General features: G+C 41.5%; 1 protein-coding gene across 1 annotated transcript in view; it reads left to right on the plus strand.

Annotated features, from left to right (window-relative positions):
* Positions 1–25,714, plus strand: part of Cfap58 (cilia and flagella associated protein 58) — a 133,009-nt gene that overhangs the window by 40,186 nt on the left and 67,109 nt on the right. Inside the window, exons 9-11 of the mRNA XM_008845710.2 lie at positions 1,097–1,288; positions 16,118–16,279; positions 17,089–17,235. Coding sequence (XP_008843932.1) covers positions 1,097–1,288; positions 16,118–16,279; positions 17,089–17,235 — 501 coding nt within the window. The remainder of the gene's footprint in view (positions 1–1,096; positions 1,289–16,117; positions 16,280–17,088; positions 17,236–25,714) is intronic.

A 25,714-nucleotide genomic window follows, 5' to 3' on the forward strand; every position in this document is an offset into this window, starting at 1 on the left:
CAGTACCATTAACATGAAATTCTTCTTCTCCCTCTATGCCTATGATCTCTATATTTGGTCTTTTCATGGTGCCCCACATCTCTTGCATATTCCATTCCTGTGTTTTTTAAAATTTTCAAAAGTCTTTGCTTGAGTTGTCCAGTTCTTCAGCTTTATCCTCCAGTGTTGATATTTTGTTTTCCATTTCATTCATTCCAGCAGCGAGGCATTCCCCTGTTGTTTCAAGTTGGCTTATTGAGTTTTGCACTTCCTTCTTCATTTCTGCTTGAGTTTTCTTCACTTTTGTGAATTCATTCAGAAGTTTGTTCCTATCTTCTTTTAGCTCTTTGATTTGTTTGTTCATGTGTTCTTTAAATTCGTTGAACTCCTTGATCATGTTTATGATTGTTCTTTTAAATTCAGTGTCCTGGATTATCTCTAGAGGGTTCTCTTTGTAGAACTCTTCTACAGGATTGGTGGGGTTTGGTGGGGACATAGTGTTTTGGCTTTCCATTTCATTATTCTTTCATTGTGGTTTTGGCATGTGAATTTCTTTTGTTGTTTATGATTCTGATATGAGAATTAAGTTGAAGTATGCTTCTGTTTGTATTATCAGGGCACCTGGATCCTTTCTTTATTGGTTATGTAAAGCTGGTTGGTACAGGATTCGGGTTCTCTCAGTTTTATTTTGGAGGGAACTGATGGCTTCAGATCAGCTATTCAGGGGTACCCACAGAAGCCCAGTCTCACAAAATCCCAGGTAGGGGGATGGTATGGCACAGTTAGGGGAAGTTTACCACTAAGTGGAGGCAAGATCAGGGGGCTGTCAGGCTGTCCCCTGTCTTCTCAGGCCCTCTGGTAGTTGGAGGCCAGAGGGAGGCCAGAACCCAGCACACTCTGGCGGTCTGCTGCACATTGTGGTTTCTTAGTGCATTTATATGTGCTTTGTGCAAAATTCACATAGCATACTTTTCATTATCTGTAGAGCGTAAGATCATTTTGACTCATACAAAAGACAAGATGTCTAATGATATTCGTGATGAGGTAGAAAAAGAGTTGAATCCCAGGTCCTCAGACACCATGAGTAATGCACCTATTTTGGTGTTCTTATTTTTAGAACATGCTTAAGGCAGTCAGTGCAACCCAGAAGCAGGTAGAGCTGGCGAAACTCCATGAGCAAGCCAAGAGGAACCTGGAGGAAGAAATCCATAATTACAAGGAAGAGGCCCAGAAGCAAAGAAAGATCATCTTCCAACTGGAAAAGGAACGTGATCGCTACATCAATGAAGCCAGTGACCTCACCCAAAAGGTAAGCCATCCAGCGATGCTGTGGATGGAGCACTGGCACATTCTGTCCTCCGCATTTCTGGCCACCACACACAGTGGCAAGGATGGTTCCTATTTCTGTTTGCAGTTTTCATGCAAAAACAGAAAAATCTAGGAGTTGTCTCAGAGCTGATCCCGGGCCAACTGGGGGGATGGACAATGCCTGTGCTTGGCCTCTCTTTTCTGCTTTCTGTCTCCTGTCTGGCTTCTTCCTCCTCTCTGTTGCCCTATTGTCAGAAGCTTGGTGCTGCCGTGTTTCTGGCCTCATCCTCTTTCAAACCTCTAGTCTCACCCCTCATGCATTACTGATGCTCCTGTCTCCTCAGAGCAAGGAGCAAAGTAGTTGTTAGGCGACATCACCTAATTAAATAATCCCAAGTTAGGATGTATCTCCTGTCTTAAGCTCCAGCACTGCATCTTCAAAGAGCATTTGTTTTCCACTTGAAAACTATGGTGAACCTACAAACCCATCACTGGTAGACATCCACACATTGGGTAGCTAGGCTCTAAATCTCTCCCTGTAAACTGTTTAAGAGGAAGAGAGCACAAGGACACAGCTACAAGGAAGAGTTCAGAGACGTGGGTTTTGCTATGGTGAGCTGTCTTAGCGCATTATTGGCATCAGGCAAAAGTACATGTGGTCTGTGGCACGTTCACTCCGATGACCTAGAGCAGGGGCTCTTAAGTTGTTTCCACTCACTGCCCCCTTTTGCTCAAGAAATTTTCACATGACCCTAGACATAGAATGAGATATATACATTTACTAAAAATAATAAATTTATTTTAAAACAGTTCTTTTTATTTCATTTTATTTTTAATTTTTTTGTCTTTTTGAGACAGGGTCTCCCTGTAGCCCTAGCTGGCCTGGAACTTGATATGTAGACCAGGCTGGCCTGGAACTCACTGACTCTGCCTCTTGAATGCTGGGATTAAAGGTGTGTGCCTGACTTAAAACAACTCTTTGATATACATATAATGTTACTGTTTATTAAAGACAAAAGCAAATTTGCATTTTAATGAGATGGATAAAGAACTAAATCATAGCTGAATATTTGACACTGTAGAACGCGGAGTATGTTGTTTTTCAGAGTTGACTTATATTTTGGTTTCTGTAATTGTCAAAGCTGAGAATGCCAGCCACTTCACATAAATACGCAGCACAAGATGGTAGAAGTATGTTTAGGGCATTTCAGAAATTTCTGGAGATTCTGTTCTAATCTTAAGACAAAACTTATGTAATGATTTTTTTTAAATGAAATTCAAGTCAGTAACTCAAACAGCAGTTTTTAAAATCAAACATTCTAACAAAATAAATCCAAAGATACGTGAATTTGATACATGCTGAGGAAAATATGAAAAGCCTTTGTTTTTTGTAATTAAAGCATTACCTTTCTATAACAGCAGAAACCTTGTATGTGCAGCGAAAACACTGCCATTCAGAACACACAGTAATCTCGGATCTAAGCCTTGGAGCTTTAGGCAGCCTGCACCGGCATAGTGTCAAGTGCGCATGTGTGTACAGGACTAAAGCTGCAGTGAAGGATATGCGTCACAGGCGAGTGCTGCCAGAAACATCTGGGGTTCATTATACATTTGATTCCCAATTAAGTTTTGGTCATGGCATTTCACTGCTGCCATTTCTTTTTTGCAACCTCCACATTCAGTACACTGTGGGTTTGACACAATTTAGAAAGAGGGTCTACAACAGAGGTCCAGGTATTGTGTGGGAACTGGGAATGGAGAAACGTTTTCGCTACGAGGCTGAAAGAATGTTCTTCTACCCCAATGTTAACTTTTTTTTTTTTTTTTTTTCTTGTCAGTGAAATTCTACAGGGTTTTCCAACACGCTTGCTTTAAGTTTTTTTTTTTTTCCTCCATTTTTTTTGGGGTGGTGGTGGTGAAATCTCAAGAGCACAAGGTGCTCTGGCCAGCCCTGCCAGGACGGGATCAAGGTCCCCAAAGGAGCCCCATACTCCTGCCTGGGAACCATTGCAACACAGCATATTTGCTTCTGACTTAACCAGCTGACTGATTTCCGACTGTGAGGACACACTGTCTGTTCAGCGGCCGGTACTGTGAAACATAGGCTATTTCGTATTAGCTTTTGTACCCATCTTCCTACCCTGCGGCAAATAACCCCTGCCTCTCAGTGGTTTACAATCACAAAGGTTCTTTCTTTCTTTCTTTCTTTCTTTCTTTCTTTCTTTCTTTCTTTCTTTCTTTCTTTCTTTCTTTCTTTCTTTCTTCTTTCTTTCTCTCCTTCCTTCCTTCCTTCCTTCCTTTCTTTTTTTTTGGTCTTTTTGAGATAGGGTCTCCCTGTAGCCCCAGCTATCCTGGAACTCACTATGCAGACCGGGCTGGCCTTGAACTCACAGAGATCCTCCTGCCTCTGCCTCCCAAGTGCTGGAATTAAAGGCATGAGCCACCATGCCTGGCCCTATTCTTTCTTTTTTAAACTTAAAAAACTTAGTTTCATTTTATGTGTATAAGTATTTCACCTGCATGTATGTAGGTGCACTATGTATGTGCAATGCCCATGGAGGCCAGAAGAAAGCACTGGATTTGATGGAGTTACAGACAGTTGTGAGTCGCCATGTGACTGCTGGTAACCAAAGGGGATCCTCTGCAAGAACAGTCAGTGCTCTAACTGCTGAACCATCTTTCCAGCACCCCCCACTCATTCTTTCTGTGTGAATGCTCTGTGAGGGCCAGCTGTAGCTATACTTTACAGGCTGATTCTGTCAGGATATTCTTTCTGTCTTCTTGACCAAAGGAGTAGGATTACCCAGTGGACCCCCATGATGCTCTCTGGCTTCAGTTACAAGGGCAGGGCAAAGGGCTTGCCCACTCACAGTCCATCCAGCACATCATCCTGGGCAGGAGCTGGATGTACCTTAGGAAGGCCCTGTGGGGTGAGCAGTGGGTGTACTTGACCATGAGAAATCATCTATAAAAATAATCTGTTATCATCTATTGAAACTTTCTTCTTTCTGGAGAATAGTCTCTTTCTACCAGGCTGTCATCATCCCACCAACAGAGCTAAGTCTTAAAAAAAATCCTCTGTGTTTTTAAAAAAAAAAATTTTTTTAAATTGAGCTTTTGTACATTTCATACAATAGTTCTTAATTAAATTAAGCCCCCCCATGCATGCCCCCCACCCCCCATTGGGCCTCATGTATTCTGCCATACATGTTAACACTGTGTGTTTTTGTTTGAGACAGGGTCTTACTCTGTGGCACAGGCTGATCTTGAATTTGAGATCTTCCTGCCTCAGCCTCTAGAGTGCTGGGATTACAGGTATACTTCATTAAGCCTGGCTCCAATGTAGTCTTATTTTTCCCTGTCTTTACATAGTCTGCCACCTTTCAGAAGCTCCCTGGGAGAGTAATGCTTCCTAACATTTTTCACATCACAGCACATGAAGAAAATTTAGTGTTTTCCTTTCCTGGGAATAAGGGTTGAGGCTCTTCTGGGCCAGAAGATACATACCCAGGGAGTCTAGCTGCCCAGCTTCCATGTGGCCAGGCTGTGGATAGAGTAATGAGTGTTTTGGTACACGAAACCCACACACAGCACAACAGCTGTGGAATTCTGACCTGTGGGATAGAGTCCAAGTTCTTTGTTCTCCTGGAAAGTCTTTCTCCCCCTTCTCTGCACAGAAAACTCCTATTCGTCCACTGAGACTTACCTCAAATGCCTGGTTGAGCCTCCCTATGGTTCCTTGGGGAGAGACTTTCACTTCCCACTTCCTGAGTTTGTTGATGTCCCTGGAATGGTACCTATCAACCTCTAGTGTAATTACTTGCTGACACAATTGTTTTTCTGCTTTATAGTGAGCTCTTGGGGCCTGTGACTTTATCTCACTCATTTCTTCATTTCCAACACTCTGGTGCATAGTCCATACCAAACAGGTGTTTGTTGGATGGGTGGAAGGTGAATGGTAAAAGGAAAAATGCTACTCCTGATTTCCACACAGGGAGGTGCTTTTGTTAGTGTCCTTATAAAGGAGAAGTGTTAGTGTCATGGTTTGCTCTCAGCCGTTCTTCACAGTTTCTAGTGTTTTAAGTGGGCAGAGCTGTGCAATTTCTCACCCAGACAACTCCAGTAAAAATTCTTAAAATATTTACTAACTATGAATTTTCTATCTCTTGCTTTATTTACCATCTAACACACACACACACGTACACACACACACACACACCCTTTATTTCTATAAACACAAAGCTCTCATATATTTTGTTTGTAGAGCATTGAAGACTAATATCTAGGGTTGGAGAAAATACCATGAAACTGACATTTTCATTTACCTCTAAAATGAGTATTTATGGCTTCAAGTCATCTTTTTGACTCAGAAATTTCTGTCATGAAAACTGAATTTAAGGAAAAATAAGAAATGCAAAGAGTTTTATAAAAGAATACTTTTCGTGGTATAATTTATAATAACAAAAAATAGGAGTCAGTCCCTGAAAGGTTAAACAAATTGGGCAGAGCCCACTTGATACAATATTAAGTATCCATTAAATAATTGTATGGACATTTTTTAAATGGGAAACATGTTCATAATAGGAACCTGAGAACACTATAAAATTCTACATATAGTTTAACTCCAATTTTATCTGTATGCATGCAGGAAGAATTGGAGACATAATATTTTGGAGGTGGTTGTGAGGATTAAATAATATTTTTAAAGTACTTGGAAGAATCTTGGTTGCATGACCAGATGAGTATTATATAAATGATAAACAAATAATTTGTTTGATAAATAATCTGGAGCTTTTCTTCAAAGTGGCTCTTGAGTGGAGCTATTCTTGAGTTGTTAAATGTCAATAAGGTGCACACAAGACTATAAAATGGATGAGAATTTTAAAGCCAACAGTGATGAATTGAGAAAAACCTCAACCTCCACTCATGGGCCCTTCAGTTCAGTTCCTCAAAGACAAGAACCGAGAGAAGCTGGAAAGATGACTCGGCATCTCTTCTACTTCTTTCCCCTGACTCAGGGTCTGCCTGACCTAAGAACCCATTAGTGTCAATCCATGTGTTAGTCAGGGATCTTCAAGGAAGCAACAAGTGGGCAAAACTAGCTCATGTGGTTATTAGGGAGGCTAAGAAGTCTTGCAGCCTGCCATCTGCAGGCCAGAGGCCCAGGAAAGCTGGGGCTGTAGTTCAGTGTGCCAGGTTTTCTCTGAGGGAAGAACAGTCTGTGTTCAATGATGTACTTTGATACTTATATTGGTGTGGAAGATATGGCTGCACCAACCAAATCAGAACAAAATGACATAAGAAAAGTCACAAGAATTGGGAGGATGCAAGGGTGGGGACAACAGTGGGAGAATTAGGAAGGGTTTCAAGAAGAGGACAGGGGACGGGAACACAGCCGACACCGGCAGTGGACTTGGGTCTTATGGAAGAGACGACCAGTGGGAGGTTGCCAGGGGGTGGATTACTTAGAACCAGGTTGCCAGATTTGGTTTTAAGTTTTTCACTGTGCTCTGAGGTGGGAACCTTCAGTGACATCTGTTGAATCAACTCTGAGGTTGTAATTGCACTTTGGGGGGGGGTAGGTTGTGAGGGACATGAGGAGACCCATTCTAGAAAAGCAACAGTATAAAAGATGTGTGTAAGAGATGTGTAAGTGTAAGATGCCAACTGGGAGTCCAGAAAGCCAAGGAATCAGGAAACCAATAAGTAGGAGACAGATGTGTGGCTCCCTCAAGAATTATATTAGGAAATATTAGGGGAGGTGTGGAGCTTCCTAGCATTGAGAATGGGGATTCTAGGCTTGTTGTTGTTATGAGCAGAGTATATCTGGGGTATAAGTTCAAGAAGCTATTATCCTTAGGAAAAAATCCAAAGGATTTTCTAAACTAAAAGCCAGAGCATCAGTTCAAACCCACAGCAGATTTAGAATCCACACTGAAGACAATAAAGAACGAAACTGAAATTGTGGGAAATGGAATCAGTGAAGTGGATGCAAACTTGAGTTCTCCTAGAATGCAAACAAGATTAACGGTCATAATTCTTCAAGACAAGAGACGAGGACAGAGAAAAGAAGCCAACGTACAGAATTGGTCTCAGATTTGGAACTAAGCCCCAAATCAAAGATATGATGGGAATATATTTTTCTGGAGAACTGTGCATGCTGCCCAACCATGCTCTAGGCAAAAACACTAATAGAACACTCTCTACAGTCCAGCTCTGGAAGAGAATTTGTCTCTGAGTGTGGTGCATCTACAATGATACAGAAAAGTACTCTGAGAATCCAGGCAAGAGAAAGGCAGAGGCATCATTGCCGTTTTCTAAAGAGAAAGAGTGGAGAATTTCATGCGTTAATAGTGGTTGTCTGGGATGGGGAGGCATACTGGCTTTAAACTTCTGTGTCTCTTGCTTTTTGTCTTTTTCAAGTTTTCCTAAGTGATTTTTATTACTTTCCTAATTTTTGTGAGAAAATTTCTAACAAACACAACTTGAGTAAGCAAGGGTTTTACTTTGGCTCACAGTGTGAGGGTGCGGACCAGCGTAGTGATGAAGTCATGGCAGCAGAGGGGCAAGGTGCTGCCCACATTGCATTTGCAGGAAGCGGAGACTGGTGATGCTGGTGCTCAGCTTGCTTTCCCCTTTGTATCCAGTCTAGGACCCCAGTCATGGGATGATGCCAATCACATTTAGGGCGGGTCTTCCTATGGCAATCAACTCAGTTTAGAAAATCCCTCACAGACACGTCCAGAGGTTTGTTTCCTAGGCAGTTCTAAATCCTGTCAAATTGGCAAAATTAACCATCACATGGATACATATTATTTTAGTATTCTGACTGAAACAATGAATAACAGGGGCTGGGAAGATGACTGTGTCAGGAAAACACTTGCCACACAAGCGTGAGTACCTGAGTTTGGATCTCCAACATCCATGTCAAAAGTTGGAAGTTGGTGGTATGCACCTGGAACCCTAGTACTGGGGTTGCAGAGACAGGAGGATCCCCAAGGCTAGGGCTTGCTGGCCAGGCAGTCTAGCTGAATTGGTGAGTGGTGAGCTCCAGGTTCAGTTTTGAGAGAATGTCAAAAAGGATTAAGGTGGAAGAGTGAGGAAGACACTTGACATTGACCTTTGGCCTCCACCCACACATGTGCATATGCACATGTGCACCGGTGTACACGTGCACACACATAGATAAACATTATTAAGAATGTCTTACCCTTTCCTCAAGGACCAAATAAAATTCCAGTTTCCCTAAAGTGTTTATTAAAAGTGATCATTGATTTCTCTGGACTTGGTTTCCCCTCTGGCTCTTAAGGAGTCCTGTCTTATCCTACATTGTCAACTTGTCTGCCTCAGGGTACTCAATGACTTCTTGAAGACAAGTCACATTCAGTTTTGAGGTCTTCATATGACTTCTTTACTAAACAGCTACTCAAATGCTTTTGGAAAGGATGAATGAGAAGCCCAATTGAGAATCCAAATTAACTAGTCAAAGACTCACTTTTAAGTGTCTAGATTACGTTCTTCTTCAGTAATGTATTTATAATGCTTCACACTAGGGGGTCTGCCCTCCCTTAAATTTATGGGAAACCTATCACCCTCATGGGTGATCAGATTTGAATTTTCTTTAGCATTTTCATTTGTGAGTGACATCCAGGCATGGTCTCTTCTTTCTTCTGGGCTGCAAAACCAACATTACCATTTGCCCTCTGGTTCTTTCTGGTTTAGAGAAAGAAAGGCCCAATTTCTGTGCTGGATAGCTTTAGTTGTCAACTTGACACACCTGGGTAGAGGGAGCCTCAAGTGGTGAAATGCTTCCATTGGACTGGCCTGTGGCTATGTCTGTGGGGAATGTTCTTGATTATTGAGTGATGTGGAAAGGCCCAACCCACTGTGGGTGGTACTACCCATGGACAGGTGGGCTTATAAGATAAGCAGGTTGAGCAGGGGCCAAGGGAGAAAGCCAGTAAGCAGCATTCCTCGATGGCCTGTGCTTCAGCTCCTGCCTCCAGGTTCCTGCTCTGAGTTCCTACCTCGGGCTCCCTGAAGAATTATGACCTGGGAGATGTAGGCCAAATAAACCCTTTCCTCCCCAAGTTGGTATTGGTCAGAGTGTTTTGTCACAGCAATGAGGAAACAAACTAGGACAGTCTCAAATACTGAAAGCCCTGTATTTTATTTTATTAATTTAACTTGGCATATACACATCACAAAGAAGATCCCCTATTGTGCCAGAAATGGATGGCTCAGCATCCCGAACCTGTCCTAATGCATTTTTCTCAATCACTTGCAGGTCTGTAGTGGGACTGAGATTGAACTGACAGAGACTGGGATTGCTCAGATATGGCTCTGGAATGTGGTTTTGACCAGTCATGAATCATATGTTTATCATCTTCCAAGTTGTATATTCTTCCTATGATAGAAGACATGTAAAAGACACATCCACCCATGCAAGCTCACTTCTCCTGTCTCTACTTACATAGTATTCTGATATCTCATTGGCTATAGCAAGTCACATGGCAGAGTCCAACCCCATTAGCATGAGGAAATATACTTCTCTCAAGGGATTGTGGGATAAGGGGAGAGAGGGAACGTTGGAAGAACCACAAGATAATCTACTGTAGGGTTTCAGCATACCTATCTTCATTCTTACTCCTATGTACTGAAGAAGACACCTGGTATCAACCTCCTGCCTTCATACACACATGCACAGGCGTAGGTACCAACACACAAGTGCATGCACATGCACGTACCATATACACACAAATAAAAATAAATATTGTTCAAGAAATAGATATCTTCATAATTAAACAAAGTTCACCCTTTTGATAATAATTTGCATTTCATACGAAGTATCTTTACTTAGATCAAACCAGAGGAAGATGTGAAAGAAGTATACGCAAACTGTAATCTTTCCATGTTCTAGTAAAAGAAGTACACTGTGCATCACCACTTTCCTGTAGAACAAAATTTGATTTCCACAGAACCCTCCGATTTGTTAAATACTGGAATTATATGCATATGGCGTAATGGCATCTATCATACTACTGCCATAACATTTATTTAATGATTAAATTTAATGATGTGCTAGATACTTATGGCTCTGGCATGTGGGTTGCCACAAATGTGTATTCTCTCACTTGAAACATAGAGATGCCTGGGCTGGAGAGATGTTTCAGTGGTTAAGAGCACTGGCTGCCCTTGCAGAGGACTTGGGTTTGACCCCCATGGCAGCTGCCAACCATCCATAACTCCAGTTACAGGGGATCCGACTCCGCCTTCTGGCCTCTGAGGACATTGTACCACGTGGGTGCACTTACATGCAGGCAAAACATCCATACACATAAATAGATAAACAAATGAAAACAACCATAGAGATGCCTCTCTAAACTTAATGAGGAGAATAAAATACAGAAGAAAAATAAAGATGAAATTCTTCATGCCTGGGCACACAGGTCTCTTCTGTTTTCAAAGAGGGAGTTTTTCAGCTTCATTTGGACAGTAAAGGCAGCATCGATATGCAAACATAGACCCTGAGCCAGAGGAAGTTATCTGAGTTTACTGTACTGTATTTTATCCCATGTAAAGTAAAGCCTTCTACAGCCAATGACCTACTTTTGTGTCCAGCCTCAGTGTATATGCTGTTTTAGCTATGCTGCAGTTTTATAGCATGTGTTACTGATTTTTACCTCACTCTTGTTTCTGTTGGTAGATTGTTTTAACAGAAAGAGAAAAGGTAGGATGAGGCTATAAACAGGGACTCTGTCCCCATCTGCACTGTGAGCATTTTCTGTGCTCCTCTGATGGGGCCTACAAAAGGGACAGCTCTGATTCTCTGATTGTAGTAAAACTTACTAGACTTGAATGTGATGGATCTCATGAATTGGTTTGAGGTATCTGAAAATATAGTCAATTAATTAAGCTACAGCCCACAACTGGCCCCTAACAATCTCTGATGCTCTGCTTTTAACAGGAGACAGCTTGGTGATCAGACGTTGGGCTGCTGTTTAATGCCCCAGCACATTCGACACATTTTGGGGTTATGAACCTCAGGACATTGGTTCGAATGGTTCCCATCAAAATAAATTGAGTCCCAACACTTTGAAATAAATTGCTTTGTAAATTGTCTTTTCTTTTAGCTTCAATACTTGCTGTTTTTTTCATTGTCACTTAACTTAAATTCTTTTGATCTTCCTGGTATCATGATGGGTTCTTATTACTCTTGTCTTCAGGAATCCAGGAGCCAGCTAGCGAGTCTGTGCACTGTTGTGTGCAGAATGATGGCCTGTGTTCCTTGGATGCTCGAGAAAAACATCCTTGCCAACTTCCTTTCTCTGGAGCATTATTCGGTCTGTGCAAGGGATCATTCTTGTGATAACATCTCTCAAAGTGACTGAACAAGCAATTTTTTATTTTCTCTGATGTGCCGCTTGACATTCTGAATGCTGATGACGCTGTTCAAAGTATTTTCAGTCTTTTCCTTTCATTGACTCGATGAGGGTGATGCTTTATCTGCAGAGACACTAACTTTGGCCACGTTAGTGCTTTGTCTTAAAATCGGAAAACAGATCCAGGAATGAGTACCTTATTTAGATTTTATGTTTATTTCTAGCATGCATTTCAAATACCAGTGTTGATATCTTGTAAAGTGGCCTGCTGTTCATTGTGAAGGATCCTAGAAATGCAGATTACTACAGCACTGGAAGAAGGGAGGGGGGCTTTCTTTTCATTTGAGATCCATTGACATGCCTTTTCCCCAGACATCCTTGTCTTCAGTTTTCTAATCTTGCTCCTTCCAGACCCCAACCAACCATGCAAGCCATTTGCCACTGAGTCTGAACGTATTCATAGCTTGGCTGTTTTTTTTTCCATACCAGCTAGGTGATAGCAATCAATAACCATAATAACCAATAGCGAAATCTTGTGAGATACTTTGTATAACTCTAATTGCATACAGTTTAAAAATTAGTTGAATTAGATAATTTCTTAAAAATATATGCATTAGCTGGGTGTGGTGGCGCATGCCTGTAGTCCCAGCACTTGGGAGGCAGAGGCAGGCAGATCTCTGTAAGTTCAAGGCCAGCCTGGTCTACATAGTGAGTTCCAGGACAGCTGGGGCTACAGGGAGACTCTGCTTCAAAAAGACAAAAAAAAAAAAAAAAAAAAAAAAGCATTACAGTTTTACTCAAGAAGTAGAAAACTTATGAAGATCATTATCTGTGGAAGTCACAGGGACAGGATGTTATTTTTATAGCATTGACTGAAAGGCCCAATGACTTTAGAGTTGAGTTCCTTCAAATTTGTGAGAATCAGAATTCTCATTATATATATATATGTGTGTGTGTATATGTATATATGATTTTGTATATATATATATAAAATTGTGTCCTTGTGTTAGAATTTCAAAGAAACTGTGGGTCATGTACTTGTATAGTTTGGGACTGACAGCGATAGGCATTGTTTTACTGATGTAGCTCGTGGCTTCCAAGTGATAACACACAGAATGAGGCTTAGGGTGGGATGGTTGAGTACTAAGAGTGAAGAGGCAGTTCCCACAGATTGGGGAAACTGCTAACATTAACTGCTTGAATCAGGTGTGTAGGTCCAGCCTCAGAAATTATCCAGTGACATCCAAATGCATGTCTTAATTACTGGTCATAGTCACCCATTGATTATTCATTCTGTAGTGGGGTTACTTACGAATGATAAGGACAAGGGATGTGTCCTGTTCCTCTTTATAATGATCATGCTCTTATGGTGCCTGTCATAACAGGACCTCAGCCAATGTTCATCGGGTGAATGAACGAGTGAACAGAAGGTACTTCATTCACTTTATCAAATGAACAGAATCCTTAATACTGAAACTGAATGAAAAAGAAAGCTGTAGGCCTATATCACTTAGGAAGATATAGAAAGAATTCTAAATGAAACTCCAACAGACCAAATTCAACAGTACATTAAAAGAACCATCTAGTCTGACCAAAGAGGGTTTATTCTGAAACTGCAAGGGTAGTTTTCTATTAAGAGAACTATTGCTGGCAGCGTGGCAATGTAGAGTGTTACAGCCATTTTGGAAAGCAATCTAGCAATGTGTATTAAAGTTAAAAATGTATATGTCTCTTGGGGGAGCTATTCCACTCTTGGGACTCCATCCCACAGAAGCGGATGAGAATTCATGTGTACAACAGTCACTATAGCCTGCCTCATGGTGGCAAGAGTAGAAGTATATTAGTGCTCACAGTCATATAGTTGACTATATGATGCTACCATCCACACCACAGGATATTATGCAACCTTTAAAGAGGATGAATTAGAGCTATTTCAAATGATTTCCACAAGGTAACTATTGAGTAATAAGAAGCAAGGTACATAAAAGTATGTACAAGAAGATTTTATTTGCCTAAAAAAATGAAAACAAAACCCCAGAAGCAAAGGAAAAGGAGGAAATCTAATTCTTTCAGCTATATCCCTGCTAGTCGAATCACTTTACAGATATTGCTTCTTTTGACTTCAATCTTCCTGAATAGAAAATCGAGGTAATAATACGCTTCTTATAGGACTTTTGTGAAGATTAAATGAGTTAATACACCTAAAGTGCCAGGTACATGGAAAATAACTGATGCCTATGAGTTATTGTTTTGTTTGTAGACCTGAGTAGAAAATGTAAAATTCAAGGAAAAACATGAAAGGCACATATCGGGTTGTTAACCTAAGAGGTTATGTATAGATGAGGGGCTGTCAGGTTGAAGAGAGGCAGGAGGCTCACATAAATAAAGAAAAAAAGTGAGCTTCACCTTTATTAATTTATTTAAAATTATGACATGTGGGACTATGATAAATTCAAATATTTTTTTAAAGAAACCCTTGATCATTGCATATATAAAAATCAATTGATCCTAGAAGAAAAATACTGCAAAATATTATTTGTTGAAAGGCATTTAATAAAGAGTCATGTCACCTCTCCTTTGAAAACTTTCTTATAGATATTGAAGGAGAGGTGACATGAATCTTTATTAAAGTTGTGCACCACCACACCTGACCTGAACATATATATATATACATATACCATATATATATATACATATACCATATATATATATATATATATATATATATATATATATATATGTATGGTAACACTAATTCCACAAGGGGGAAAAAGCAAGTATTTGTAGTGAAAAACTTTGGGAACATGTTGGTCACAAATAGCACAGGCCTGAATTACAATGAGCATTAACACAACAAAGGTCTACAGTCCTTCTCCATCTTTTGGTTATAGCTAAAGTATTGCTTCTTCAGAGGAACCTTCTAGATTCATGTTAGTCAAGTATGTCCCCATCCTTTCACCTTCTGCCACACTGCTCTTTTTCTGCCCATTATAACCATTAAGAGAAGTTCACTAAAATGCCATAAGATCCTAAGAATTTTGTCTTTTTATGTGCTGGTGTTATTTATATAATAGTTTGATTTAATGTCTTCCTCCCTAACTTTTTAAATTTGGATTTTATGTATGTGTTTTGCTTGCATGTATGTAAGTGCATCACATGTATGCATATCAGTGGAAGCTAGAAGAGGACATCAGATCCCCTGGAACTGGAGTTAGCGATGGTTTTTGGCCACCTTGTGGGTGCTGGGAACTGAATCCAGGTCCTCTGCAAGAGCAGCCAGAACTCTAAATCCGCCGAGCAGTTTCTTCAGTTTCCCTCCTTAGACTTTTTTTTTCAAAAAGGAATTTTTAAAAAGTAGTTTTCCTTTCAAAAGAATCAATTTCTGTGTCCACTGCAGCAGAGTCATGGTTAGGTAATTTCTATTTTATGAACTGCTCATGGAGAGGAATTGGCTCACACTGGAGTTTCTGGCCCTGGTTTCTCATCCTTGCAAAAGGAAGGGGGCCATACCACTCCCTGTCTGACTGTATGCACAATAGATTGCATTTTTATGAAGCTCACTGAGCTCTCTTGATGGAATGAGCTTGAGATTGGCAAGACAGAGTTATGGTGGCTGTCAGGGTTCAAAGGCCACTTAGAAAGGAATTTCACTGTGAACTTGATAAAGCAGCTGAGTTCCCTCTTATCTTTCCTAAGAGAAAAGATCTGTTTAAGATCTGTTAAAGATTTGTTAAGATCTGTTAAATTTGTGGTTTTTCTTTTTTACATACTTTATTTATTATTTTTATTTTATTTGTATGAGTGTTTTGCCTGCATGTGTGTTTGTGTGTGTCATGCAGTGCCTTTGGAGGTCATAAGAGAGTGTCAGATCCTATGGAACTGGAGTTACAGATGGCTGTTAGCTGCCATGTGGGTGCTGGGAATCAAACCTGGGTCCTCTGCAAGAGCAGCCAGTACTCTTAACTGCTGATCCATCTCTCCAGCCCAAATTTGTGGCTTTTCACTGGGCATGGTGGCACACACCTTCAATCCCAGCACTTGAGAGGCAGAGACAGATGGATCTCTGTGAGATTAAGGCTAGCATGGTTTACATAGTGAGTTCCAGGTCAGCTGGGTTTACAGGGAGACCCAGTCTCCCCCCCAAAATTGTGCTTTTTGTGTGTGTGCAGTGATCAGTAGACATTTCCAGAACTGAATTACTCCTCCCATCCATGATCTTAAAATAAACAGTTAAGCCTTTATTAATTGAGCAGAAGATCAGTGTGGGTGAAACGTGTGTCCCTGACTGGCTGGCCTTCATTTCCGTCTTGCACTGCAGTGATTGTAGTCTCTGGCTTTCTGATTGCTGGTATCTCTATCAGCCACTCTTAGACAAAGATCCTCTCATTTCCCCAAATATATATGCACAGATGGGCTATTTAACTGTGTTCAAATTCCTCTTTCTCCAGGTCGTTGCAAGCATGGAAGACATTAAAGTCCATGAAATCCAGATTTTTGACTACAGGAAAAAAATAGCTGAATCAGAGACTAAATTAAAACAGCAACAAAGCCTGTATGAAGCTGTGAGGTCAGATAGAAACCTGTACAGCAAGAATCTGGTGGAGGCACAGGTAAACCATTCATTTATGTCTTTGCATTTTGATGCTTCTCCACCTGGGTTTAAAGCAGTTTCTGTAGTTTTTTCAGCAGGATTTAGAAATAATTAAGAAAGAAATCTGTGCAATCCATCTGAAAAACATCAATTTATAAATACCATTAAGTTGCTTGGAATGGAAGCGACATAACTTAATAGAACCTGGAGATGATAGCCCGTCTAAATATTGTGTAGGATTGCTGTTGTCTTCTTTGTAGATTTTAAGCTGCTCACAAAACTCAGGGTGCATCGGCACATCCACTGTAACTGTTGAACTTGGCTTTGAAATTTCTTAGTTACATTTGTTGCAGTTCTGGCTCTTTTAGTAAAAGGAGGGACTGTGTGTATGTGCGCATGTGCTGTGTGCAGCATAGTCATCGTTTGTACTTTGTGTCTGTCTCATGAGACTGTTCTGAGTAACTGTTATAAGGTGCTTGGAGGTTGATGGGCACAAGAGACAAAGCAATTGCTTAAGTGTAATTGGTCCTTTTTTGCTTTTTAGTTTATGTGTATGTGTGTATTGTGTGCATGTATGCAATTGCACATGTGTTGGGCAATGCTCACAGAGGACAGAAGAGGATGTTGAATCCCCTGGAACCGGAGTTACAAATGGTTCTTAGCTGCCATGTGGGTGCTGGGATTCGAACCCGGGTCTTCTGCTAGAACTGCCAAGCCATCTCTCCAGCCCCAGACCATTGTTTTGAGAGAGCGCCTAAATATGTATTGCACTTCCACATGGGTGATGATGTCTGTTTAACTGACTTTCAAACCTTTCTCCTCTGTTAGGATGAGATTACAGAAATGAAGAGAAAGTTAAAGACTATAACCCATCAGGTGGATCAGCTGAAAGAAGAAATCTCCGCCAAAGAGTCTGCACTCCTGAAGCTGCACCTGGAACAGCAGCGGATAGAGAAGGAGAAGGAAACACTGAAGGTACAACCCTGACGGTGGAAACCATGAGCTGGCATCTACTGGCCTGCTGGAGGAAGCAGCAAGGGGCAGGGAGAGCAACTGAGGGGCGCTGCCTGTGGTGTCGGTTGCTAGTTTTTGGAAGCCTCCCACACCAGGTACTGGGAGGATGAGCTTTGCTGTCTCTGGATCAGGCTCCTCACAGGTAGTGGCCCTGGTAGAGCAGAGGAGGGATGTGATGGAGATGCAGAGCACTGGGCTCATTTATGACCATTATGTTTCAGCGGGAGAAGCCAGCAGATCAGCAGGGGCTAGGATGTCCTTGACCTTGCAGGCTAGCTATCATCCATCTGTAGTCACGACCTACATTCAAGCCCCGTGTACACATCTATTCCTTCCAAACTCCACTCTGGGCTTTTGATAAGGTGATATTTTGTCTCTTCCTTCCTAATCATTATTTCTTTGTGTGCAGGCAAATTTTCTGCCTGTAATGTCATCACTATCAGGTGTTAGAGCTTTGCCTTCATTTGGTTGCTACTCACTCAGGTTCATAGTTGACTTTGCATGACAGGGCCTGTGAACTTTGCAGCGGCCCTTCCAGGAAACACCTGTCTCCATAGCTCTTTCTAAGACACGCCTACTTACTTATTTTGTTTCATTTTTATGATGCTAAGGATAAGCCCATTTCCTTGTACATCCTAGGTAAGCACTCAACCACTGAACTATGTCCCTAGTTCTTTTAAAAAAATAATTTACTGAGAATTTCATATAGGCATAGAAGGTGTTTTTATCAAATCTATCCCCACTCCCTCTCCTCCAACTCCTCCCATATCTCCCCATCACTTTTTCCTGATAATTTCCTGATAATTTTATTCTCCTTCTCCTTCTCCTTCTCCTTCTCCTCCTCCTTCTCCTCCTCCTCCTCCTCCCTCCCCCTCCTCTTCCTCCTCTTTTCTTTTGTCTTTTGATATAGACTGGTCTAAATTTCAATATACTAACATTCCCCCCTCTGAAAAGATAGCCCTAAAATATTTTAAGGATTAGATCAGCATTCCCAAGTACTTTTGACATTTTTGGCCTTTGGAATGGAGTGTGTTGCTAAGAGGCCCAAGGACATTGTGAGTTTTAGCCAAGAAACTGGCTACTTTTTGGAACATCACATGTGAAATTAAGAACTAATGTAATTTGTGCTTTTACCGATATGACAGCCCAGTTCCCAAAACAAGAAGCGTAAGTGTTTTCAGAGAACCAGGACACAGACCACTCTGGCTTCTCTCATGCTGAACAGGGACGCAGTGTGAGGCAACTGGGGTACCCCTTCAGTGGGTCTATCTAAAAGACTCATTGCATAACTCTTATCTGTATAGGGAAAAGAAAGTCCTTGACTGGTGAATAGGAGATGTGAAGGAGAAGTAAAGGCAAGAGTAGTTAGCATTACAAGTTCTAGACAGGGAATCAGAAAAAAGTCAGAATGGCAAATTTCAAATGTTCATATGAGAATCCATTGGAATTTCTTGACAAGGGCTTCCAAAAGCATCCCTCTATTGGGTTCCTCCTCATTTTCTTCTGTTTGCCAAGGCTGGACTTGAAAGTGATGGATTCAGGATTTGCTTTCAGGCATTTTGATAGCTGTTGGAGTGGTTAGAATCAGTGTCAGTTGCCTCTCAAAGGCTTCTAGATAGGGGGAGAAAACAAATTTATCCATCATTTTAGAACAATAATGGATTGTCTCCCTTATACAGATGGGCACTACAGTATTTCAGACCAAGATTTGAAGGCTTACATATGAGAAACACTTTCTGATTCAGAACAAAATCATCAATGAGAGATAATTGTCTAAATAACTTTTTATGTGGACTTAAGCCTAATGTCTGAGAGGTGTAGTCCCTTGAACTCTTAAAGAAACATACTGATCACTTTGGTCTTTGGTTATACTTTCCTTTTGGGTGTTTAAGACCATACAGTTGGCCCAAATAAATCAATTTATATTTACACTTAAGGTCATTTGAGGATCTGTTCCTCAGGGGTCACATGGGCTTGGGAAGAGCCCCTGGCTCCTTTCTTTTACCAGTTCCATCAATGTGAAGATAAGTCAAAGGTCCTACTTGACTGTGGCTGGCTTCACTTGGAAGCATGGAGGAAATGTTTTCTCTGTGTTGACCCTCCTCTTTGTAGACTGGACACTGGTTCAAGTCCATCTGGTGGGGTCTCCATGGCCTCCCTGAACAAAGGGACAGGTGACTCACCACAATTACAGGACATTTTAAAAGATGTTCCATAGTCCCTGGAACTTAGTTGGCCTTGGAGGACAAGGAGCAAAAACTGTCCTTTAAGTCCCTCTGACCAGATTAGTATAGGCCTCAAAGTATGGCTGTGAAACACCCAAGAAGGTGAATTGCACCAGTCTGGTGCTTTTAAGCCCTTGGTTTTTTCAGGTGGGGTTTTACTATCCCAGATTGGCTTCAAACTCACAAACTTCCTGCCTTCACTTCTGAAGTGGGATTACAGGCAGGTGCCTCCACACCCCTCTAGACATGTCCTTTTAAAACTATTAGTTTAGAACATTTTACAACTACAAAGTCAATGTAAGACAGATTTCCTTTCTATTTCATTGGACTAAAGTGTTAAAGAAAGGAACATCTAAGAGAATGATGGAATTTTTATGTTGAAATGCATATGCACAATACTTTTGGATGCTTAGGACCCACCTGGAGGGCCCCTTTATAGCAAATCAGAGACAGAGTACCATGGTTTCTGCAAATAGTAGCTTACAAAGATGGGCCTTGTCTTGAAAATATACATCTAGCATTGCAAAGGTTTAATGCCACATTTCCTTGATTCTAAGATGCCATAGTTTGAAATATGTACTCTCAATTTAATAACCAGCTTGGCAACCTAATGATAGGTTTTCATGGAAATGAAACTACTGCATTAAATTAATTTAAGGCACATTTGGTTTGAGAAAGATTAAACTATAACAAAAGTGCCTCTACAAAAAAGATCTGGTAATTGATATTTACCTGAGACTTGCCTCTCTATCACCCCATCTTATGCTAGAAAAAGAATGGAAATTTTTGCATGAAAATTTATTGATGAGAAAAATTTTTACATATATTTTATAAAATTTGAAAATACTTTGCATCTTTTTCCTCATTCTTGTTGTTGAAACATAGTTTAATGGGGGCAGTTTTTTTTTTCTCCTAGAGCCAGTAGCAGGCTGGGGTTTAGTTATTGCAGAATGAATCAGAAGAATCTCATTATAAACCCTGCTCCACCAGGGGCCTCATGGACCACATTATCAAGACTTCAGTATAATAATGCATTTGGTATATCATCCCTTTCTCTTGGAGGATGCATTGATTCTCATCTCTACTTCCCAAGTGATGCTCTATTCAGAAGATTAACTGTTAGCCCACAGAGGAGCCCAAGTTGGAACAAACTGCCTTCTACAAAATCTCGCTCTAGAGTAAACAATATCCCATACAAAAAGATCAGTTATTTCCAATTCCTTAGAGTTTGTTGTTTGTTAATATCTATTTCAATGGTGCCCTCTATCATCAGACATCTACAAATATAGCTCCAAAGAAGCATCATAATAAAATAAAAAAAGGTAATAGATTGTATGTTATGCATCCCTGGGCAATTGGTCGTTGGTAGATATATAAGGGTGATATTAAAAGGCTTCCACTCTGGAGAGTGAACTCCAAACAGGAAGTCCCAGGTCTGGATGGATTTTGGTTATTGGTTATAGGAAGATGATGGCTTTGAATTTGCTGTAGAACTAGGACGCTTTTTCTCCTAGCATTTTCCATTAAGTAAGAATGAAGAGCAGAGAGAGGTTGCCTGCTTGATTTGTTATTTGAGGTTATCCAAGGGTGACCTGCCATGGTGCTCTGACTGGATAATTTTGGCCTATCATTAAGCCTGTTTGACATTCCTTTGAACAATATGACAGCTTAAATGTTGAGTTTCAGCCTCTTGACTTCTTAGGCTAAGAATTTGGCTCAAATCTCCATACAGGTCTCTAGATTTCAAGCATCTGAAGTTTGAGAATTAAGACCCTGGGGGAAGGAACAGATTTTCTAGTAAGTTTGCTCCTAAAGACATTTACGTTATTCTTCTACAAAGCTATGTGGGTACATAATTCTTTCTGGAGGGACAAGCCCTCACTGCCTCAGTAGACCTTAGGATGCCTTTTGACTGGACAACCCAATTCACTACGTCTCCAGGCAGTTGTCATGGTAGGTCATCTTCATCCCCATTCACCTGAACAATTTTGCTCCTTCCATGTTTCCATCCCTTTTCTGCTGTTACTGTAATATCGAGTGAGAAGTGCCACACGGTTTTGGATCAGATCAAGAGTCCTTTATTAGCCAGCAGTCAGAGAGGGGGTTAACACCGAAAAGAACTCTTGACCCCGAGGAGAAGCAGTGAAGGGTTTATGAAGCTTAAAACCACAATGACATCATGCTAAGGGCAAAGTCAATAACCATAGTTATGTCAGATTACCATAGTTATACCAGACCAGGGACAGGTCAGTGAACAAAGAGGTTTGCAGTTAACCAAAAGTTTCAGTTAGGAAAAAACAAATTTCTCAAAATTGCAGAAACCATGGGTTCCATGGAGATGCAGGTACAGCTGGGAGGGAGGATGTGTGTACTATCTGGACATACTACCTGGATACTTGTACGGTTCCCAGTATTGTAGAAACAATGTACTCCCTGAAACTACCTGCATGAGATGTTCCGTGTGTCTGGCTGCTGTGGGAATAGCTGGGCAGAAACACAGGGTAAAACAAAAGTGAGCTAAAACAAAATGGAGTTAGTTATATCATTTCAGTTATCAGTTGCTATTGACTTGGGATCATAGACACTGTCGGCTGGCTACACCTATGACACTTGTCCTCTGCAGATGTGGCTGTGTCTGTTTCCTCCTATCCAGTCTGCTCCAGCCTTGTTTTAGCCACACTGAAGGAGGCACCTCATTTGGAGTGTCTGCCTTCCAGTCCTAACAAGGCCCCGATGCTGTCTTGCCACTTCCCAGTCATCCCACATCTATCTGACAGCACTTTGATTCTTGGTGAATAATGCAGCAGCAAATTCTCTGCGTCCAGAGCTCGGCATCACATTAAGGGCCGGCCTCAGGGCACCACATCCTTCCACTTACTGGACTCTCTCTCAGGATGTGACTAGGGAGGCTGTTGTCTATGAGAGGAGAGAAAAAGCCTAATTACTCTCATTGCTGAAGAGTTCTGGTGGCTCATGTGTGAGTCGGTGAGACTCTCCCAAGAACAGCTCTTGAAATATGATTTATACCCAGGGCCTTATTTGATGATATATAGTCTGGAAATACCTATTGCAGAATTGTATACTCCTGAGGGTAGTGACTGAAGGGCGTGTCCTGTCATCTCATTACAACCTCCTGCCGCCAGTACAACATTGCCAGGTGCAGAAACTTCAAGCCCTATCTAAGATGTTACCTGATGAGCTTTTGGGAGCACAGCAATTGTCATCATCCCTGAGGAAGACAGTTCAGATTTTTAACTGCTAAATGTATTAGGCCCTAGGTATTTTGTTGACGTTAACATTTGCTGCCAACATCTAATGCCACATCTTGTTTACAGCCCATAAATTTATGACATAAGGAGACCACTCAGAATTTTGATATATTTTGAAAAAAGCGCCAAGCAATGCCAAACGCACGGCTGGTTTTACATTTCAGACAGATACTTTTACACACTGTTGATTGCATTTTAATATAACAGGGGTTTCATTTTGTTCTGCTGATGGATTCTGATCAGCTCTTGGCACTTAGGAACAGAGAAGCAAGTGTGCAGATATGGGAAAATAAAAGTTTTATTAAGGAAAGCATGAGCCAAACAGGTATTTCATTTCTGTCTTCACTGTCACCTTAAATGATTATAGAAACAGAAACGGCCGGGTCTTTGCTCTCTTCTAACAGGCACTCCCCCTAAGTGGCAAATACTAAACCATATCTTCTCTTAATCAGGATTTCTTTCTGTGTATCCCTGGATCAAAACATATTTTATTGAACGAACAAACAAAATGACATGAAAGAAATCCTTCATTTTACAGTAGCTAGTTGCACTTAATATGTAACACTACACAACTATAAGTAGGTGTGTAGTATCTCCTGCTACTTGGGTAAGTTGGAAGGATGGAATTCTTGACTCTTGGCCTTCATAGCTTAGAATCAGATCTTGACCTCTGTGATGGTTTGAATGAAAATGTTCCCCATAGGCTCTAAGTATTTGGACATTTTGTCCCCAGATGATGGTGCTGTTTTGGGGAGGTTTTAGAAGGTGTGGCTACCCTGGAGGAAGCATGTCACTGGGGGTGGGCTTAGAGAATTCTTAAGCCTTGCTGGAGCTCCAGTTGCTCTCTTGCTTCCTGTGCCTGGGTGATGATTGTGAGAGCTTAGCTTCTGCTGTGCCTGCGCCAGCCACCTCCAGCCACCATGCCTCCCTGCCATAATGGACTGTAATTCCCCTGAAACCATAAGCTCAAATAAATTTTTCCTTGTATAAATTGCTTGGGTCAGTGTTTCTATCACAGCACAACCTCAGTTGAGTTACTTCATAGGCCTCCTGTTATCTTGATGACCTTTCAGGTTCAATGGGTATGGTGGTCCCAATACTTACTTGAAAGAAAAAAATTATAAGCCTCTGTTTTAGTTTGCTTTCTGTTGCTGTTATAAAACACTGTCCAAAACCAACTTGGGGAGGAAAAGGTTTATTTCATCTTACAACTCCCAGGTCACTATCCATCACTGAGGGAAGTCAGGGCAGGAACTCAAGGCAGGAACCTGGAGGCAGGGATTGAAGCAGAGACCATGGAGGAGTGCTGCTCACTGGGCTTGCTTCCCTCTGGCTTGCTCAGCTATTTGTCTTATATAGCCCAGGTCTACCTGCCCAGAGATGGTACCACCCACTGTGAACTGGGCCCTCCTGCATCAATTAGCAATCAAGAAAATTACCCCATAGATATGTCTGTAGGTCAGGTTGATGGAAGAAAGTCTTCATTTGAGGTTTCCTCTTCTCAGGTGACTCTAGTTTGTGTCAAGTTGACAAAGAGCTAACCAGCACTGCCTCCTACTGTCATCTGGAGACCTGCAAATCACTGACATGTTGGAGACTTAATATCATCTTGTCACCTACCTTGTGATTCCAGACATGGGGGAATGAAGAGAGTCTGTTTCTCATTTCTTTTCGCTTATGCTAACTGGGCAGTGACCCTACTTGTCCTTCCCACCTGGACATCGAAGCCCCCCAAGACATATTCATCTTTCCTTTAACAGACTCAGAGTCCCTGATACATACTCTTCGCAGTGCATGGCATGAGAGGAGGCCCTTCCCAGGCCTGCCCAGCTGTTTGTCAACCTTCCTCTTCCATTCCCTCTCTAGCCCTCTAATCTAAGCTTGTGGGGCACTGTGCTGTCTGCTCAACGCACCAGCTGCTTCACAGTTTGCCTGCCTTAGCTCACACACCTGACTGTAGGGTGCCCTCCCCCTAACACATACCTCTCCAGCTGGGCATTATCTGTCAACTGCCAAGGACTTGGCTTGTTCTTCCCTGTCAACCCCAAGCAGGCATAGGAACTCCTTGTGTATGCTCATGCCCTTTCTTACACTGGCAGATGGCGTGCTCATGCTGTTGTCTATATCTGTCATCTTCAATGGGTAATGAATCTTGTCTTACTCATCTTTTGCATTTGATTTGTAACAATCGGGTGGGGACAGTAGACTAGAACATGGGCGTTTGCATCGAAAGAGCCCATTTGGAAATCTAAAATTTCCTGCTGACTAGATCAGTGAGCTTGGGTAAGGTGTTTTGCTTTTCTTTGTCTCTTTAAGAGACAGAGTTTGAGGATACAGATTACGCCTGGAATATTGTGAGTCACACGCAAGCCTGTGCAGCAAAAGTGGCTTTGATTGAAGGAATTTTCCTTTCATAACTTAACAGCCCTTTCCCTCATCATCCCTACAGTGTCCAGTTAACCTCCGGTTAACCTCGACTCAGGTGCGAGCTCTCTGAGAAAGTGTCCCTGATGTCTCTGATCAGAGATGGCATTTTCTTTGACCTTCTATCATATCAACTCACTGTCTCCATGAGATAAAGGATACTGGGGGACTGGAAAAATAGCTCAATGAGTAAAGTGTTTGCTCTGCAAGCATGAGGGCTTGAGTTTAGCTGTCAGCACCCATGTAAAAAGCTGGGCATGGTGGCATGAATGTGTAAGCCCAGTGCTGAGGAGGTACAGACAGTTGGCTTCCTGGGTCTTACTGACCAGCCAGCATAGCCAAATTGCTGAAACCCAGGTCCCAGTGAGAGTCTCTGTTTTTTTCCTTTAAAACCAAAAATAATATGGTTCCTTAAGAACATCTGCGGTTGACCTCTGGCCTCCACATGTATGTGCACTCATGTGCACCTGCACACATGTAAACCTGTGTGCACCTGTACACATTTGGATATATATATATATA

The sequence above is a fragment of the Nannospalax galili genome, unplaced genomic scaffold, assembly GCF_000622305.1.
Source record: "Nannospalax galili isolate Female #2095 unplaced genomic scaffold, S.galili_v1.0 scaffold161, whole genome shotgun sequence".
Classification (NCBI taxonomy): Eukaryota; Metazoa; Chordata; class Mammalia; order Rodentia; family Spalacidae; genus Nannospalax; species Nannospalax galili.